The following is a 20056-nucleotide window of genomic DNA, read 5'->3' on the forward strand; positions in this document are numbered from 1 at the left end:
AAATCGTCAACAAATCTTATTGGTATCCTATTATGAGAAAAATAATTATAGATACAAGAATATCTCAAAATCCAGATGAGTATATGTATAATATTCTTTGGGGTTTAAACTCAAGGGTAGCAAGGGATGAGGAAGGAGTTGAAGAAGAGAAGGAGAAAAGAGAGAAAAGAGAGAAGGAGGAGAGGGAACAAAGAGAGAGGGAGGAGAGGGAGATGGAAATCAGAGCGATTCAAAAAAGAGTGGATGTATTACAGCAAGAAGATCAATCTCAACTCACCGAAGAGGAAAATAAAGAAAGAATGAATGCTGTGAAAATATTGATATCAAAAATTGCTAAGATAAATGAGGAAGGAGTTAAAGAAGAGAAGGAGGAAAGAGAGAAAAAGGAGAAGGAGGAAAGGGAGAAAAAGGAGGAGGAGAGGGAGAAAAAGGAGAAGGAGGAGAGGGAGGAAAGGGAGCAAAGAGAGAGGGAGGAAAAATATAAAAAGATGGAAATCAGTGAGATTCGTAAAAGATTGAGTGTATTACAGCAAATAAATCAATCTCAACGCACCGAAGAGGAAATTAAAGAATTAACAACTCTTATGAAGATAATGGTTTCAAAAATAACAACGTCAATGTCTTCAATTTCAGGGAGGAGATTTAAACGAGAAAGTGGTGAAGAAGAAGAAGAAGAAGAAGAAGGAAAAGATTATGTGATTGATGATGTTGGTGTCATTGACTTTAGTTAGTTTTTATTTGTAAATAAATGGAGGAGAGAGTGAAGGCATTCCTTAGGATTCTTTATGTTTTAAAAATAAAGATTGAAATGTATATGTTGAAAACCAAAAAGGTTTTGATACTCTGTCGGAATTTTTCTGATAAATAAATATGAGTTATTGTCTCAAATGTAAAAAGAAAACTAAATCTAAAAATATCTCTTATGTTAAAGCTAAAAATAATAGAGTTTATCAAAAAGGAATATGTCAAGTATGTGGCTCTAAAAAGTGCCAATTCATCTCTCCTAAAAGAGGAGGAGACATACAAAAGTTTCTGTCAGGAAGTAAATTTACAACAACTGGAATTCCAGGGGAATTACACCTTCCAGGGTATTCTTTCTGTGGTCCAGGAACAAACTTGGATAAAAGATTAGATGAGGCTGACAATCCTAAACCTTGGTCTAAACCTACAAATAGGGTTGACGAAGTGTGTATGAAGCATGATATTGCTTATGGGAAAACCACTATGTTGACTGAAAAACATAAAGCCGACAGCGAAATGTTGTATAATTTGTCTTTGATACAGAATCCAACGTTGAGAGAGAAAGTTGATAGGTTTATTGTGAGAAATTTGATAAATGCTAAATTGAAACTTGGTCTTGGTTATTCCTCAAAAAAACTATTAGGCTCTAATGATGTCATCAAGACTGAGGAGCTTTTGGCTGAAGAATTACACAGACCTATTTTGGCTATTAAACAAACACAAAGTTTAAAAGAAGGAAGGTTTATTCTAAATACACCGACCACATATGGTCCGCTGATTTAATTGAATTGAATAATGACAGGGGATACAGGTATGCTTTAACCGTTATTGATTTGAGGAGTAGATTTGCCTGGGTTGTCCCTTTAAAAAATAAAAGGGGTGATACTTTAATGTTAGCCTTTAAGCTAATATTTGATCGGGATAAAAGGAAACCAAAGAAGTTATGGACTGATGAGGGAACAGAGTTCTATAACAAAATATTCATGAAATTTCTTAAGGGGAAGGGTATTAAATTATACAGCACCTTTAATGAAGGAAAGGCAGTTGTTATTGAGCGTTTTAATCGTACTTTAAAAGAGAAATTATATAAAAAATTCACACAACTCGGTTCTCAAAAATGGGTGTATTTAATTCAGGATATTGTAGATAATTACAATAATACAGTTCATTCATCAACAAAATCAAAACCATCAGAAACATTTACAAAATTAGAATATGAAAAGGAGATTAATTTGAGAAAGCCCAAGTTCAAAGTTGGTGATATTGTAAGAATATACAAATGGAAAAGCCATTTTGAGAAAGGTTATACAAAGAGATGGACTAATGAATTATTTAAAATCGTTGATGTAATGGCTACAAACCCTTGGACCTACAAATTATATGATTTAAATGGAGAAGAAATCTTGGGTTCATTTTACTCACACGAATTACAAAAAACACAAGTAAGCAGATAATACCCTTGAAAATAATAAATAAATCAATAAAATGTAATGGGGATACGTTTTTAAATCTGTGAACTCCAAACACAGAATCCCACAACTTTTTAGTTGGGGCTTAACTTTTGTGTGTGTATAATGGGGATACGTTTTTAAATCTGTGAACCCCAAACACAGAATCCCACAACTTTTTAGTTGGGGCTTAACTTTTGTGTGTGTATAATGGGGATACGTTTTTAAATCTGTGAACCCCAAACACAGAATCCCACAACGTTTCAGTTGGGGCTTAACTTTTGTGTGTGTATAATGGGGATATGTTTTTAAATCTGTGAACCCCAAACACAGAATCCCTCAACTTTCCAGTTGGGGCTTTACTTTTGTGTGTGTGTGTATTGTTACGTGGTCCCCTCGGTGACTACCTGGTCTCGGTGACCCCCGGACCGTGAGAGGAACTTCGCCAGAAAGTTCTATCACATATGCGCTTTCGCCACGCAATCCATATGAATTCCCCACAAGAGAAACTGAGTTTCAATGATATATTTCAAGGGTAATGATACCATACAATTTCAATGCTACAATCAAGGATATTTTCCCCGAGCAATCAACAATAGACAACCATCAACAATTCACACTCCACAATCAATTCCCTAGATTATTAAGATGGCCATCTTATATATGTGTGTCCCCTTTTGTACTCACGACCCCCGTTTGGTCTCTGTCCCTCACAATGTCTCTGGGCCCCTCCTGACCAAGATGGTGGTCGGCTTCGCCGCACTCGGGCGGTTGAACGAACCCCGGGTGGACGTGTTTCCACCGGGCATGTATCGCACCGTGAACCACGGCTACAGCCCCCTCGTGGCCACGCGAAGCGGGTACTGTAAAGCAAGCAAAAGCCACACGCCGCTTGCCACGCGTGTTAGGCCCCAACGTGCGACCCGTACTCGTCTTTGCAGACGGTGCCGCGAACGGTGCCAGACGCTGGGTCGATGCACGGCCCCACGGCAACTTGACGTCTCCACCGGGTAGGTACACGTCCCGGTAACTCCTCTCGCCAGACGGGCTTGGGAACGCCGCTTTTCCACGCGGCGCAAGATCGATCCCACCTTTCGTCGGAGCGGGGCGAGGAAGAAGAATCCTCGTCGCTTCTCTTCCTCGTGTCTTTTCTTCTTCCGTTTCCGGTCTCTTTTTCAGAAGGGCTCCTGACCCTCCAACCACCACAACCCTTAATCTACTACACATTGATAAGCAAAGACCTGAATAGGAATTCACATACATTCCCATAAATATGTAACACTCCCCCCCTTCAAGAAAGAAAGTTTGAACCCAGCGAAAACTTTCTTTGCCGGCCAACTTGGATAAACCAACCAGATAATCAACCCCCCCCACATTATCAGTTCCCCCCGGGCACAGTTATCACTTAAAAATAAAGCAACCAAAATTTCACCACAACCCCCCCAGATTACTCACTCTGGACTAAGCACCAGCAACGACATTGTCCCTGCCCTTTACATGTTCAATTTCCCGTTGGACTCCTGCCAAGCCAAACTCCATCTCATGACCCTCTGACTTTGACCGTCAGTTTCTTGTGAATGAAGGTTAAGGGGTTGATCAAAGATCCAAAGTTAAGCAACTCGATAGCACTTTTTCCGGGAGGCCAAGCCGAGTATTCACTACATGGATGCCTTTAGGAACGTGGAGTTCACGGTTAGTCCGTGCAGGAAAGTTCTCTACATGGGCGCCTTGAGGAACGTGGAGTTCACGGTTAGTCCGTGCATGAAAGTTCACTACATGGACGCCTTTAGGAACGGCGTTCACGGTTAATCCGTGTAGGAATCTTGGCTCGGCGGCTCCGCCGCATTCAGTGCTTCAACTTCTCAGAACTTCCCTAATAATTATGGTGGGACCACTTGTCCCTGTAGTCCCATGAATAGCGGTCTCCTTCTCGGCCACTACTTTGACAATCCTTCCTTCGGGAGCTGCCGTAACTCAGGGAGCCTCCATAATAATATTGATTGCGGCCACCACCAAAACTACCGCCCAGTTGTCCTCTCCTGTAGACCTCTCGACGCCTACGAAATGCCTTCCCTGCTGTTATGGTCCGACCCTCCAAATCCTTGCCATTCCAATTCTTCTCTGCCTCTCTGGCGTCTTTTGTGCTGGCAAACGTGACAAAGCCGAACCCTCTTGACTGTTGCGTTTCCCTGTCTCTTACCAACCGCACTTCCACCAGCGGCCCATATCTGTTGAAGACAGAGGTCAGAACTTCTTCCTCTGTTTTGAAGTTCAGTCCCCCTACAAATAACTTGGCACTTTTGTCGCCATCCCGAGCTGGTGTGGTGTTATTTTCCCTGCTGGGCTCTTTACCAACCCTCAGGTTACCATAAACTTGACCCCCGGCCAAATCATTCCCGATAACCACAGATACACCCTCTACAGGAAGCGTGGCTTGTAAACCGACGGTGACCGGTCCTGACACCAAATCGGACTCCAAATGGATGACATGAAGTGGAGCACTAACACCGCCCCCGATCCCCTGCAAAACGAACACTATCCCCCGTTGCCGTCTCCTCGGACCATGGCAAAATGCCTTCAAGCATTAAAGATTGATGTGCTCCTGTGTCCCTCAATATCCTAACCGGTCTCCGGTTTGTCGAGGCTCCATCCAGTGACACAAACCCCTCTGAAATAAATGGTTGGTAACCCTTTTGATGGCGATTTCTCACAATGGCCATTGCATTTGGAGTCGTAATAGTCGGACTCCGCTCTGGGTCTTCCCTTTTCATGCGGTAACAACTGGACATCAAGTGTCCAGGTTTCTTGCAAAAAGCGTAAGTAGGCCCGGAGGAAAAACTCGTGGTCTGCCTCGGGCCCCCCGAACTATAAGTTTGTCTTGGGCCCGCATCCCTCTGATTTCGAACAGGTGGGGTATCCGCGTTGTCCCCATAATCCTCTCGAGGCCGCCGCCAAGTATGGTCGTTCTCCGCACCTGCTGTTCCCCACCTCCCCTGCGGAGATCTAGGCGAGGAGTTAGGTTCGTGGACCCCTATTCGGTGGGTTAAGGCATAATCATCTGCCATGGTGGCTGCGTCCCACAACTTTGGTACTTTCTTTTCCTGCAGGTACACTTTGATGTCCTCGTGGACACACTGCTGAAATTCCTCCACCAGGATCAAGTCACGCAATGTTTCGAAGTCTTTCCCGACTCCTTTTGACTCACACCACCGATCAAACATGTTTTCTTTCACTCTGGCAAATTCCACATGGGTCTCACTCTCCCTCTTCCTGGCATTCCTGAATTTTTGCCTGTAAGCTTCCGGAACCAACTCATAGGCTTTGAGGATGTGCTTCTTCAGTACCTCATAATCTGCACATTGGTCCATTGGTAGCGCCGAATAAATCTCTTGAGCTTTTCCCACCAGCACACTTTGCACGAGTATGGTCCAGGCCTCCTCCGGCCAGTTTAATTGTCGAGCCACTTTCTCAAAGTGTGGAAAAAATTTCGCGACTTCCTTTTCACTGAACGGTGGAACCAGCCTCACATGTCTGCCCACATCCCAGGTTTTCTGGTTAGGTGTCGACCCCGTCAGCAAGGGTGGTGCCTCTCCCCGTTCTCTCATTAACTCCAGCTCCTTGAATTTGATTTCTTGCTGAAGCTCCATGTCACGTTCCTTTAATTCCCTTTCCGCTTTTCTCTCCTCTGCTTCGAGGTCCCTTGCAGCTCTCCTCTCCTCTGCTTTTCTCCCTTCTAACCTTTCCTGGAGTTCTCGTTCCACTCTCCTTTCCTCTGCTCGTTTCTCTTCTCTCCTCTCTTCTGCTTTCCTTTCTTCTTCTTTTAACCTTTCCTGGAGTTCTCGTTCCACTCTCCTTTCCTCTGCTTGTTTCTCTTCCCTCCTCTCTGCTGCTTTCCTTTCTTCTTCTGCTCTTTCCTTTTCTGCTTTCCTTTCTTCTTCTGCTCTTTCCTTTTCTGCTTTCCTTTCTTCTTCTGCTCTTTCCTTTTCTGCTTTCCTTTCTTCTTCTGCTCTTTCCTTTTCTGCTTTCCTTTCTTCTTCTGCTCTTTCCTTTTCTGCTTTCCTTTCTTCTTCTTTAATCCGTTCCTGGCTCCGTAATTGCAACTCCAGTTTCCGGAGCTCAACATCTTCTGGTTCTTCGGGTAGCCACTCCCAGGCTAACTCGTCCCATGTTCCTAATCCCACCATAGATTGTATCACCGTGGCCTGCAACTCTGCCTTCCTCAAATTAGTTCGGACCTCCAAGTTAAAATGTTTGGCCAATTTCAAGAGGTCCGACTTTAGTAACGCTCGGAACTGTGCCTCACTCGGTGTTACCGCAAAGTTCTGTGCCACAAACGCCATGGTGACTATCGTCAACACCTGTTAACCTTCACCCAAGACTTTACCCCAATTTCCCCAAAAATTTCCCAAATTAATACTTACTTAATAAATTTTAATTAATAAAAATATTATTTTATTATTTTATACAAATACACTTTTAGATCCCGGACGAGCCCCCAATTCTGTTACGTGGTCCCCTCGGTGACTACCTGGTCTCGGTGACCCCCGGACCGTGAGAGGAACTTCGCCAGAAAGTTCTATCACATATGCGCTTTCGCCACGCAATCCATATGAATTCCCCACAAGAGAAACTGAGTTTCAATGATATATTTCAAGGGTAATGATACCATACAATTTCAATGCTACAATCAAGGATATTTTCCCCGAGCAATCAACAATAGACAACCATCAACAATTCACACTCCACAATCAATTCCCTAGATGATTAAGATGGCCATCTTATATATGTGTGTCCCCTTTTGTACTCACGACCCCCGTTTGGTCTCTGTCCCTCACAATGTCTCTGGGCCCCTCCTGACCAAGATGGTGGTCGGCTTCGCCGCACTCGGGCGGTTGAACGAACCCCGGGTGGACGTGTTTCCACCGGGCATGTATCGCACCGTGAACCACGGCTACAGCCCCCTCGTGGCCACGCGAAGCGGGTACTGTAAAGCAAGCAAAAGCCACACGCCGCTTGCCACGCGTGTTAGGCCCCAACGTGCGACCCGTACGCGTCTTTGCAGACGGTGCCGCGAACGGTGCCAGACGCTGGGTCGATGCACGGCCCCACGGCAACTTGACGTCTCCACCGGGTAGGTACACGTCCCGGTAACTCCTCTCGCCAGACGGGCTTGGGAACGCCGCTTTTCCACGCGGCGCAAGATCGATCCCACCTTTCGTCGGAGCGGGGCGAGGAAGAAGAATCCTCGTCGCTTCTCTTCCTCGTGTCTTTTCTTCTTCCGTTTCCAGTCTCTTTTTCAGAAGGGCTCCTGACCCTCCAACCACCACAACCCTTAATCTACTACACATTGATAAGCAAAGACCTGAATAGGAATTCACATACATTCCCATAAATATGTAACAGTATGTGTGAGTGAGTCATAATAATATACAAACCCTAACCCAACCCCATCCCTAACCCAACCCCATCCCTAACCCAAACCCATCCCTAACCCAAACCCATCCCTAACCCAACCCCATCCCTAACCCAACCCATCCCTAACCCAACCCCATCCCTAACCCAACCCATCCCTAACCCAACCCCATCCCTAACCCAACCCCATCCCTAACCCAACCCAATCCCATACCCAATCCCATCCCTAACCCAACCCCATCCCTAACCCAACCCTAACCCAACCCCATCCCTAACCCAACCCATCCCTAACCCTCACATTCAAAATCCCAACCCTAACCCAACCCCATCCCTAACCCAACCCCATCCCTAACCCTCACATTCAAAATCCCACCCTAACCCAATCCCATCCCTAACCCAACCCCATCCCTAACCCAACCCTAACCCAACCCCATCCCTAACCCAACCCATCCCTAACCCTCACATTCAAAATCCCAACCCTAACCCAATCCCATCCCTAACCCAACCCCAACCCTAACCCTCACATTCAAAATCCCAACCCTAACCCAACCCCATCCCTAACCCAACCCCATCCCTAACCCTCACATTCAAAATCCCACCCAAACCCTAACATAATCTTTCTTTTCTTCTTTTTTTAAATACGTATTTCTTTTTCTTTTTTTTTCCTCTTCCCTCCAATTCTGTCTTTCAAGGCTTTCAAGTTTGAAGAAGTAGAAATGGGAAGAAAGAATTTTCCAGCATTTTCTTCCTCGAACTTTCTTGATATTGCTTAAATCAAGCGTCATTAAATAAAGAACATTGTTCATTGCTTTAGAATCCAAAGAGTCTCCAAGAGGAACCCCACAGGTAGAGTCTCCAAAATAAAACCAACTTTCCAAGTTCCCAAGGTATAACCACATTCCTGTTGAGCCTCCAAGATAGGTATCACATTCCGAGTCATCAAAACAAAACCCCCATTCCGAGTCTCCAAAAATATAACCATCTTTCCAAGTCCCCAAGGTAGAACCACAATTTTCGGAAATATTGGGGGTTTCCGTGATAAGTCTCACATAGTATAACTGCGGACCATCAGGGAAAACTTCCCTTTCCCAATTTTTTAGGGTTTCTATGATGTGTCTCACATAGTATAACTGCGGACCATCAGGGAGAACTCTCCTTGCCCAATTTTTTAGGGTTTCTATGATGTGTCTCACATAGTATAACTGCAGACCATCAGGGAGAACTCTCCTTGCCCAATTTTTTAGGGTTTCTATGATGTGTCTCACATAGTATAACTGCGGACCATCAGGGAGAATTCCCATTTCACAATTTTTTAGGGTTTCTATGATGTGTCTCACATAGTATAACTGCGGACCATCAGGGAGAACTTCCCTTTCCCAATTTTCAGAAATTTGTGGGTCTCCAATGTATGACTTGTATTCTGGCTCATCAAGGTAGAACTTGTTCAGTGGGTTTTGTTTTGATAACTTACAACAAGTATCATCATGGTAAAACTCTTTTTCAGGATTTTGTGGATCTCCAAGGTATAACTCTTTGGCTGGGTCATCAAGGTAGAACTCGTTCTGGGGGTCTTGGTTGTTCAAAATGTCTTCAAACAAAAAAATAACTTCATCCCAAGTTGTGTTAAAAGCAGAATTTTCATTTCATATCTCAGATACAATTTCCTGTGAAAGAAAATAACAATGTATTAATTTAATACAATATTTTTATTTGTATAAATCAAGCTCTATGAATATTAAAATAAACTTTGTTAACTCTTACACGAGTCTCATCTAAAAAAAAAAAAAATTAAAATAAATAATTAAATTAATAATTAATTAAATAAATAAATAAATAAATAAATAAACAAACTTACCTCCATTGATAAGAGGTTCGAGTCCAGTTCATCAATCTGAAGGTTGAGTTCTACACAGGTAGTAGGACTCCAAGGAATAGCAAAGTTATCCCATTCCATTTCGGCATAGTAGTCCATTCTCAAGTGAAGCAGAAAGCGTGTTTGAAAAAGCCTGTGTGGTCGGTGCCTTTTATAAGGACTGGGTGTGTCATTTCCTGTGGAAATTCCCTGGGCGTGTCTTAACTGGAAATGATGTGATGGGAATTCCCTGAAAATGATGTAATGTATTACCTGGAAATGATACAATGCTAAAGAGTTTATAAAGTGGGTGGGGCTTAGCAAAAGTGGGCCTGGCTTAGCAAAAAGTGGGCGGCGCTTAACAAAAGGGGCGGGGCTTACCAAAAAGTGGACGGAGCTTAACAAAAGGTGGACAGAGCCTACCAAAAAGTGTGTGGCACTGGAGGCGCTCAAACAAGAACATTGAGGGAGGTTTACCATTTTATCTTAGCTCAGTTAAAATATCTTAATAAAGAACCAAACTCAAACATATTTTTTGTTAATATATTAGATGGTGAAGAGAGTGGCAAGAGAATTAAATTATTTCCCACGCATAAACAAATATTTGTAGGGTCGTTGTTTGAGTGGGCCAAAGATGATTCACCAGATGATATTAAGAGTAAAAGGTTAAAAGGTCCATAAGGTCAGAAGGATCACAGGTTCACACAGAAGGACCATTGTTTAAGTGGTCTAATGAATAAGGATAACATGTCAAAAGGTTAGAAGGTTCGTAAAGAACAGGGTGAGAGAAATAGAGGTGTTTAGGGGCAATGAGGGAGGGGAAAAATTAACATGTAAGTCAATGGGAAAATGAGAGTGTCCCAGAAGCAACATATATACACTACTTATAATCACTACTTATAATAGGGTGGTGTAATAGACACTGTGTCAATGGTGGTAAAATGGAATTACTTTTTCTGGAATTAATTTTTTATGTGACTTTTAAAATCTTTATTTTATTGAAATTGAATTATATACTTGAACACTGTAAAACACAAATCAACTGCTTCACTCTTCCAAGTACCTACAGTTTTGCAGTACTTGGACATGCTAAATAAAGTGGCGTATAAGACTGCTTAAACAGCGATAAACTTCCTGAAGTTTTTTTTTTAAACAAACTTTTAAAACATTATTATTTTATTTCAATTGAAGTATAAATTTAAACACTGTCTGAGGTAACATGTTCTGTGAACTCTCCAGTTTATTGTGTGCTGAGTTTGGTTTTTTTTTCTCCTACAAAATTGGGGCTCGTCGAACTGTCGAAGAGCGAGGTGACATAGTGGGGAAAGGGTAACACACCGATAGTGAGCGAGGCAGCAAGCAGGCAAATGAGTGAATGGGAAAAGAGGACAGGGAGGGAACAGACCCAAACAAGGCCGACAAGAGCACGTGTTGCTCAGACTAGGACACAACCCGAGCACAAAAGCGCTAGCTGAGGTACTCATGAGATGTACAAATACATTACATCAGCAAATTAACAAAATCAATTATCCACGATTAAACAAGATTATTCCAGAACAGATTATATTGTGCTTGGTGGCGAAGAAACCCAGAAACACTAAATTATATTCTTTCTGCTTCATATGTAATCATTATGGTTTGTGTAGATGTAAACTATGGAGATACTCATGTCCCAGTTGCTGCCTGTCTCTATTTATTCCTTGCATCCTGAAAGGATTCCTCCTTTCTTGATGTTTCCCGAGCAAACCTGTGGTGTACATTTTGAGCTGGCCATGCTGGTGGTGTCAGCAGTATTAATGTTGTGGGTTCATTTTATGTTGTCATTAGTTGTTGTGAATGGTGGTATTTCAGGGGGCAGGAGGGGAAGTGTGAGGGCACCAATTAGAGTGGCAGGGTCAAAATTCTGTTTGACCATGAAAAAGGTTTGGTCATCACCATATGGAGTTGACATAGGTATGCGGACCACCGTGGCAAATAATGTGGCGTGTGCTCCTCTTCAAAGGAAGAAAGCTCGATTTGAAGAAGGCCTCACGTCTGAAACATCACTTCACCTTTTTCTCATGGCAGGTAGCATAGCTCTCTCAAAATGTAGTTGAGAAAATTAATGGTCATGATCATTATGCCACAAAATTCACTCTCGTCGACATTTCATGCTTTTGAGAAGAAAATTCATTTCAACCAAAATGGATTAGAATGTTGAACTTGTTGACCCAATTGTAATGACACATTTATCGTCTAAATTATGTAACAGCAAATATTACAAATGGGGTGGGGTATTTATGGGTAAGTGATTCAGCCCTATCATTCCTCAAAGGACATACAAGACTGCAGACTATTATGCTGTTTTGATTTTTTTTTTTTTTTGAATACAGAGCCAAGGTTCATGGAGTAGGAAGAACACAGAATGGGTCAGGACATAATAGAACAAAAAGAATAATGGAAAGAGGGAGGGGGGGACACCAACAGCAAGGTGGAGGGACGGTTTTGGTCATGTGCTTCATTGTGTAGTACATGTCAAGGGTTTGAACAGTACAAAAGCATGTGCACCATTCAAGCTAACTCATGGGAGAAGCACCACAATCTTTACTACAATGGAGCAAATGTGGATATCACCGAAACTCCAAAAATTGACATTTATCAGTTCATGGGCTATGTAAAGATTCCAAACACAGTTCTACCTCTGGTACCAAATCCAATGCTGGCCTTAAGTGGCCACCCAGGGCCAGCAGATGAGCACATACTTTAGCCTTGCTGCGGTGCACATACTCCAGCACGTACTCCAGCCTGAGCTCCTGCCCGAGCTCCGATAAACTTAGAAGGGTACACCTGCTTGGAGGGTAGGGGTATCGCTAGTAGATATAATCGAACAACAAGCAATGTTACTAAGGAATGCCCCTTCTGGATTTCCAGGACACATACTAAACCAGAATAACGAACTCAATGATTATCTTGACTCTTCTTTTGGCCACGCACACCCCAGGTACAGATGTTGAGCTCATCAACAATGGCAATTACCTGGGATGACCCACAAGAACCGAACGGGCAGATCAAGGGTTATAGGGTCTTTTACACATCGAATACAGACCTGCCGGTGAGCACTTGGAACATGCATAACATTGAGGGAAGCCGTTTTGCTTCAGTGGATGGTCTCATACCCAAAGCATTGTACATGGTGCGAGTTCTGGCCTTCACCTCCGTGGGGGATGGACCACTTTCATCTCCAGTCAATATCAAGGCCAGCATGAGAGGTGCATTATTGTCCTGTGTCTGCATGTAGATTTTTGTGTCTTTCTCTATGCCTGTTTCTTTGACCTCTGATGAACCATTCCCACAGTGCCAAGCCAGCCAATGAACTTTAAGGCACAAGCAGAACCAGATCGGACCGTGCTGTTGTCATGGACACCCCCACGGTTCAACCAAAAAATTATAGGCTACAACCTTCGATTCCAAACCAAGGAGGACACTGAAGAGGTAGGATAACCTTGGACCAATGTAGCTGAAGTATCTTATGAGGACAGTCTTTCAGTTGCATTCATTACATCCTTAAAGCAGCCATAATTTTTTTTTACTTACATGGTAATGAATGTTATCGCTCAAGTGACTATGATTGTTGAATTATTGTATAATCTTCGAATGCTTCCAGTATTGTCATTGGTCATGTGAATATTTTTATCCAGTCCCCTGCACAGCATGACACGGGGTTTTGTAATCAACTCTCTTAGCCCCTTACCTAGAGTGGCTGCATGCCTTGTCTGGGGCGATATCCATTAAAAACAAAAAAAAACGCGTGTGTGTGTCTGCGTCCGTGTGTGTCTGCGTCCGTGTGTGTCTGCGTCCGTGTGTGTCTGCGTCCGTGTGTGTCTGCGTCCGTGTGTGTCTGCGTCCGTGTGTGTCTGTGTCAATGTGTGTCCGTGTCCGTGTGTGTCCATGTCCGTGTGTGTCTGTGTCAATGTGTGTCCATGTTCGAGTGTGTCCGTGTCCGTGTGTGTCCATGTCCGTGTGTGTCCTTGTCCGTGTGTGTCTGTACTGTATGTGCCTCTTTCCGTGTGTGTCTCTGTCCGTGTGTGTCTGTGTCCGTGTGTGTCCATGTGTATTTTGCCATGTAAATAAAGTCTGTGTGTGTGTCCATGTGTGTCTGTGTGTGTCCGTGTGTGTCCGTGTGTGTCTGTGTCCATGTCCATGTCCCCGTCATTACTTTTTCACCATTTTCACCAAAGCTTTGTTTTGAGAATATGGAGAAGGCAAATTAATAATTTGGTCAAAAGGTCAAAGGCCAGCCTCATAAAATCATCAATTTTCATCCAATTGATCTGAAATTTAAATTTACCATTTGAGTTTTGTCATCACATCTTCAACAAAGCTTTATTATGAGAATATGGAGAAAACAAATTAATAATTTGGTCAAAGGTCAAAAGGTTAAAGGTCAGAGTCACATAAAATCATCAATTTTCATCCAATTGATCTGAAATTTAAATTTTCCTTTTGAGTTTTGTCATCAAATCTTCAACATAGCTTTATTACGAGAATATGGAGAAGGCAAATTAATAATTTGGTCAAAAGGTCAAAGGTCGGCCTCACATAAAATCATCAATTTTCATCCAATTGATCTGAAATTTAAATTTACCATTTGAGTTTTGTCATCAAATCTTCAACAAAGCTTTATTATGATAATATGGAGAAAACAAATTAATAATTTGGTCAAAGGTCAAATGGTTAAAGGTCAGAGTCACATAAAATCATCAATTTTCATCCAATTGATCTGAAATTTAAATTTACCTTTTGAGTTTTGTCATCAAATCTTCAACATATCTTTATTATGAGAATATGGAGAAGGCAAACTAATAATTTTGTCAAATGGTCAAAGGTCAGCCTCACATAAAATCATAAATTTTCATCCGATTGACCTGAAATTTTAAGAATTTGTATATTGAGTCATTGCATTGGTTCACCAATCAATAGCTATAAGCAAATTGTTTTTTTTTAAGATCAAAACGTCAAAGGTCAAGGCTAGGTAAAATTACCAATTTTCATCCGATTGACTTGAAATTTTAAGAATGTGTAAACTGGGTCACAGAATTGGTTCACCAATAAAAAGCTAGAAGCTGATTTTTTTTATTTATCGAAAACTCAAAAATCAAGGCTGCATAAAATCATCAATTTTCATTTTTTTTTTTTTTACTTTTTTTTTTTTTACTTTTTTCATAATTTCGATCATACAGAAAAAGAAGAAGAAGCCATCAATATAAAACGGATACAGACGGGCTTTGCATTTTCAGATGCTTTCTAGTTTATTTATATTATTATTATATTTTTGCTGTTGTGACGTAGACAAAAGGTTCCATCACTCACCAGCTCCAAAAACATGCCAGTCGGTTTGTATATTGTAGCTGCATTGTAAAATATGAACCCTCTCTCCCCATCCCCCTTGAAGCAGCAACTCTCCATCGAACCTACAATGACACACATAATAGAGAATCTACGACCAAACACCCAGTACATGTTTCGGCTTGCAGCTCGCTCGGAGCATGGCCTCGGTGCCTTTACGCCACCTGTGATCGTCACAACCATGCAATCTCGTGAGTCTTTGCACTTTGCAACATTGATGTTCACACCTTTCTCTGCAGCTCTTACCTTCCTCGACAGTAACAACCAAGTATTATTGTAAGTTTTTTCATATACCTTTCTGGTTTCTGTTATATCATGATTCCTTCTCAACTCCCAGAGGTATTTCGCTCTTTTCCAATGGCCCCCTCATCCTCCCCCCAACTCTCTCATTACACACTGATAAGTTTAGAAAAAATTGAGCACAAAATGAGGGAAAATCCCATTTAGTTTGGCCTTCGTTTCATTGTGTGAGGCGCATGGAAGCGCGTCAAGTGATGTTCTTGGTGAATCCTCGACAATGATTGCATCTGACAGGCACATAGATAAACAGGTACGTCCCAGCATTAGAGCGTTCACCCCCCACGGATCATTCTCCTGTCATTTCCTACATACGTGCTTAAGTGGGATAACAAGTATTTACCTCCCCATCGGCAGTGGCCATTTGTCAATGCCACTGTTGCTGCTGCCGGAGCTATGTCTTGTCCCACATGCTTGGATGTCAGCATTTTTATGAGTTTCTTGAATTTGTATTATTTCCATCATTGTGTCTGTCATTTGTTTTGCCTTTGTAAACATTGGCATACACATGTATGTATGCTTTTATTATGTTCTTATCACTTATTGCTTCTTGTTCCAGCAATGATGCCTGGCATGGTTGTTGTGACGGAAAGCCAATACTGCTGCTTTGCTCCATCATCTTGGTTTTGCAGCATTGATAAATCAAACCTTATCACTGCATGGCTATATGTGACATCTCCTTCCCTGGTCCCTTGCCCTTTGCCACCCATCCTTATTCCACCCCTCCTGTCTGCATGCCACCTTTCCTTACATATCTATCACCATATCATGATACGAAACCAAATGCCATTTTACAAATCTCCATATACCAACACTCCTTCCTATCACACCTCCCATCACATTTGCCTATCCAAACCATAATAAAACATACATCACACACACTATCCGCATCCATCATTCTATTACACATGGCCATCCCACCCCCAGCACCAACAGCTTCTCCTCATGATATTTCCTGCCAGCCCGTTGGGTCTATGGGCCTGCGGGTAAGTTGGGAGCCACCGCCAGAAGCCACTGCTGGTGGAGAGATTATGGCCTATGGCCTTCGTTATCGGACGGTTGGTGGATCCTGGCAGGGGCCACTGTTATTGCCACCATCTCCACGTGTGTACATCCTCCGCAACCTGAACAAGTGGACACGATATGAGGTGGCCTTACAAGCACATACAGCTGTTGGGCCAGGGCCTGAGAGTGAGCCCATTGCAGCACAAACAGAAGAAGATGGTTTGTAGTTTTAGACTTGACTCCTATTCCTTTTCTTGCCTCATAAATGGTCATTCAATTTTTGTGGTGTATGGCTAAGTTTTGTATGGCTAATGTATGTATTTTTTTGTATTTTCTTGTATGGCTAAGCAATTTTGTATCTTTATGCGCTATTTTCGAAATGTTATGACTCTTATCTTCTTTGTGAAAAGAGACAAAGTGTGAAGGAAGGTTGTTTCTTTTTAATTTACTAAGAATGTGTAGGACTTATCAGGACACTGTGGTAAGATATCTGATTTGAATAAATACAGAAATTTGTTTGGCTTTGGGGATTCACAATAGCTGAGGAGCAGCCAAGGTGTAAGATATGCCGATAGTATCTGGTCAGGCTGATGCTCGTCTTCTGATAACTTTTTGTTTGACAGAAGTGCTATTTAACGAACAAGTACCTCGTACAACATCTCAGGCCATGCACTTTTATTCCCGGGTAGTTTAATTCCAAGTTGGTTTATCTACGCCTTAAGTGTAATAGTCAGCAGCGTCCTTTCCTTTCTCAACTTCTTTGGTGTTGCTTTTGTATTCCCTTGCATGTTTTATTCTATCTATCGAACATTGCATTTCATCCCTTATTGACAAACGAAATCATTACCTTTCCCATTGGAATGCTGTTCTTAATGAAGGCTAGTGTGTTCTGCGTCAGTGGACAGCTTACGCAATGGAATTTATCAATTCCAGGCCGATAAGAGTATGTTAGCCACTGTGTGAAGCGAAATAAGATTTTGAGTGTTATCCCTTACACAGGGCAAAAAAACTCTGACAATGGACTAACGCTCAGAATGTCAGTGGCGTGTCATTTCACCTGGCGGTTAACATACTCTTATTGATTTTCACATCAGATTTATAAAACATGCATTTGATATTTGATATTCTCTCTCTCTCTCTCTCTCTCCCTCTCTCCCTCTTTCCCTCTTCTCTCTCTACTGTCTGTCTGATGTGATGGCCTTTGGACAGTGTATGGAGCCCCTGCTCAGAAATGGTCTAGTTGTAACATAACATGGGTCACCATCACAACTACTCAGTTTTTATTTTTCTCTTTCATGTAATCAATCCCATATGGTATCCTGAGCGTAATGTCACATAGTCTGATTTACTGGATATCTTGGTATAACACTTGCAATGTATTATCTCAAAGCATTGTGGAGACATTATTAAACCACAAAGGAGTCAATCTTCCAGCATTTTTACTTGTAATCTCCTCACATTTACCGAAGCTGCCAGGTATTATTGAATTGTCCCTCTTGAAATATTTTTTGGAGAATTATGTACTCTCTATTGATTAAATAACTTGTTTTATTCAGAGTGATAAATGTTTATCAGGGTTGTGTCCACTGTATAGCTCAACATGTCATTACATTTAATCAATTGGTGCTTCATATTTGAATACTGTCAGTTTTTATTTCTTTCCTTCGTTCATTATATTAATTAATGAAAATTTCTGCAATGTTCCTTTCCCACACAAGTATTTTGTTTTTAGTTCTTCATCGATCTCTTCTCTATATTTTTGTTAACCTTTTCTTCCTTTCCAAACACCCCGTACCATTTTATCATCCCTAGTTCCAAGTGGCCCTCCGAGGCAGGTACAAGTTCAGGAGATCAACTCGACAGCAATTAGAGTATCTTGGCGATCTCCGCCAGCTTCACAACACCATGGCCAGATCCGTGGGTACCAGGTTCGTAACTTCCCAAAAGCTGTATATCCCGATATTAGTATATGGCTATAGAGTGCTCAAACTACCGAGGCAGTGTGTACAGTTGTTAAATTAATGGAGGTGTATTTTGGGATCTACAGGAATATTAGTCTTTGTGTTGCGCATTTCAAAGAAAAGGCTTTATTACCTCTGCCACCAAAGGTGGATGGAGGTTATGTTTTCACGTCTGTCTATCTGTTTGTATGTTTGTGAACAAGCTATACACTCAGGGAGCGAGGATATTGTTAATAGGATATTCATCACAGCGTCTTTAGATGCTGAATTGCAAATAATGTACAACAACACACCAAGAGGAAGATCAAAATAAAAATAATTTCACACCTCCCCCTCTCTTCTTTCTTTTGATCAAACTGTCTGGGGTACGTATTAGGCACAGGCCATGGCAGGAAGTAAACAGAGGCCATGGCAGGCCTCGTCTCTGCCTTTACGTAAATGATAAAAACAACGGGGCTTTCCATTTCCTCGGCATAGCTGTGATGGCCAATTTATGGAGCAAGAACAAGAGGTAGGACTGTGGGTCCTGAAGCTCAGCCGCATCAGGAGCAACAGTCACCCAAACCCCCTGCAGACCCCTTCAGACCCCGATATTTTTTCATGTGGTGAACAATCTTTGGTACATCACAGGTGATGATGGTTGTAGTTAAGTTTCATTGAAAGTGTGTGTGTAGTTTCGGAGAGGAGTGCATATACCTATTTTGAGGGTCAAACACCCCTTCTCCCCCCATTGACCCCGCTAATGAGCAAAGATTTTTTTGCGGTTAATACACCTTAGTTAGGCATCAGGTATGAAGCTAGTGGCCAAGTTTCATCAAAATAGTGTGTTTGGTTCTTGGTTCTAGCAATAATGGCTGAAATGTTTACAGGCTCACTCACTCACTGACATTTGGACCCTGCTCGATCACATAAGCTCACCAGACTAATGTGCAGGCCCAGGTGCTAGAAGCCCGGATAACGTAACCTCTGGATAAGAGCTATCCTGTGGTTAATATTCTTATCTGGAGGATAGCTATCCTCCGGATAAGATGTGGATACATTTTGATTGGTAGCGGGCAATGTCCCACAACGCATCGCACTGTTAGGTCTCCTTGCAATGCTGTCATGGTGGCTGAAGTCCAACATACTAGAAAGATGTACCATCCATTCGAAGATGACCCCTGCCGTGTTAGAGCAAAGACTTTTAAAATAGTTAATTAAATAGAATTTTAAAATGCTCAGTATTAAATAAATGGATGGTACATTATGGACAAACAGCCATTGGCTTGCTGGCGTTGTGTGGGCTTCATGGACCTATTGGCCTCCTCCTGTGTTGAAGTTCCCTCTGAGGGAACTCGTGTTTTAATTATTTCCTTTTCTGCCCTCATTACCTTCCCCAAGCCCACCCCTTCATTTCCAGGTAGTTGTGTTTTCCCCCCCTCTCCTTCACCCTCTTTTTCGTTTTTTGTTCCATTTCTGTTTTATCCCTGTTTTTTACCTTCCTCTTATTGCTCTTTTTGAGCTTATCCAGGTTGTTCACCCCATATGTCTTCGTCCCTCCAAGTGTCCCTCTCTTGGGTTCCCCGACCATGCTGTTGGTGTGTCCCACCCATTCCCCCCTTTTCATTTTTTAAATTTTGTTCTGTTATTTTTTTTTTAATCTGTTCTGTGTTCTAGCTTTTATACAAGTCTCAACTCTGTATGTTAATTGAAAAAATAAAAATACACATGCTTAATATCACAAAATCTCAACCGAACAATTTTACATCAGTGCTGAGCAACACCATGTCATCACCGTGCACCCGAATATGTTATTTATGAGGAGGATTTTGATCCAGTAAGCCTGGTAGTGGCTTAAAGGTTAAGGTGGCTGCCTTAAGATCTTAAGGTCTTAAGTTCAAGCCCCCTGTCGTGCCATAAATCATAAATAACACCGGGTGGGTTGACTCAGCCTCTCATCCTTGAGGTTGGCATAA

The 20056-nt window shown here is 42.2% G+C and overlaps 1 protein-coding gene across 1 annotated transcript in view; it reads left to right on the forward strand.

Moving 5' to 3' along the window:
• LOC137428581 (receptor-type tyrosine-protein phosphatase delta) overlaps positions 1–20056 on the forward strand; it is a 417416-nt gene that overhangs the window by 43038 nt on the left and 354322 nt on the right. The window contains exons 4-8 of the mRNA XM_078777195.1: positions 12434–12701; positions 12788–12924; positions 14885–15029; positions 16063–16359; positions 17953–18068. Coding sequence (XP_078633321.1) covers positions 12434–12701; positions 12788–12924; positions 14885–15029; positions 16063–16359; positions 17953–18068 — 963 coding nt within the window. The remainder of the gene's footprint in view (positions 1–12433; positions 12702–12787; positions 12925–14884; positions 15030–16062; positions 16360–17952; positions 18069–20056) is intronic.

This window comes from Myxine glutinosa, chromosome 1 (assembly GCF_964187855.1).
Source record: "Myxine glutinosa chromosome 1, kmMyxGlut1.1, whole genome shotgun sequence".
Taxonomy (NCBI): Eukaryota; Metazoa; Chordata; class Myxini; order Myxiniformes; family Myxinidae; genus Myxine; species Myxine glutinosa.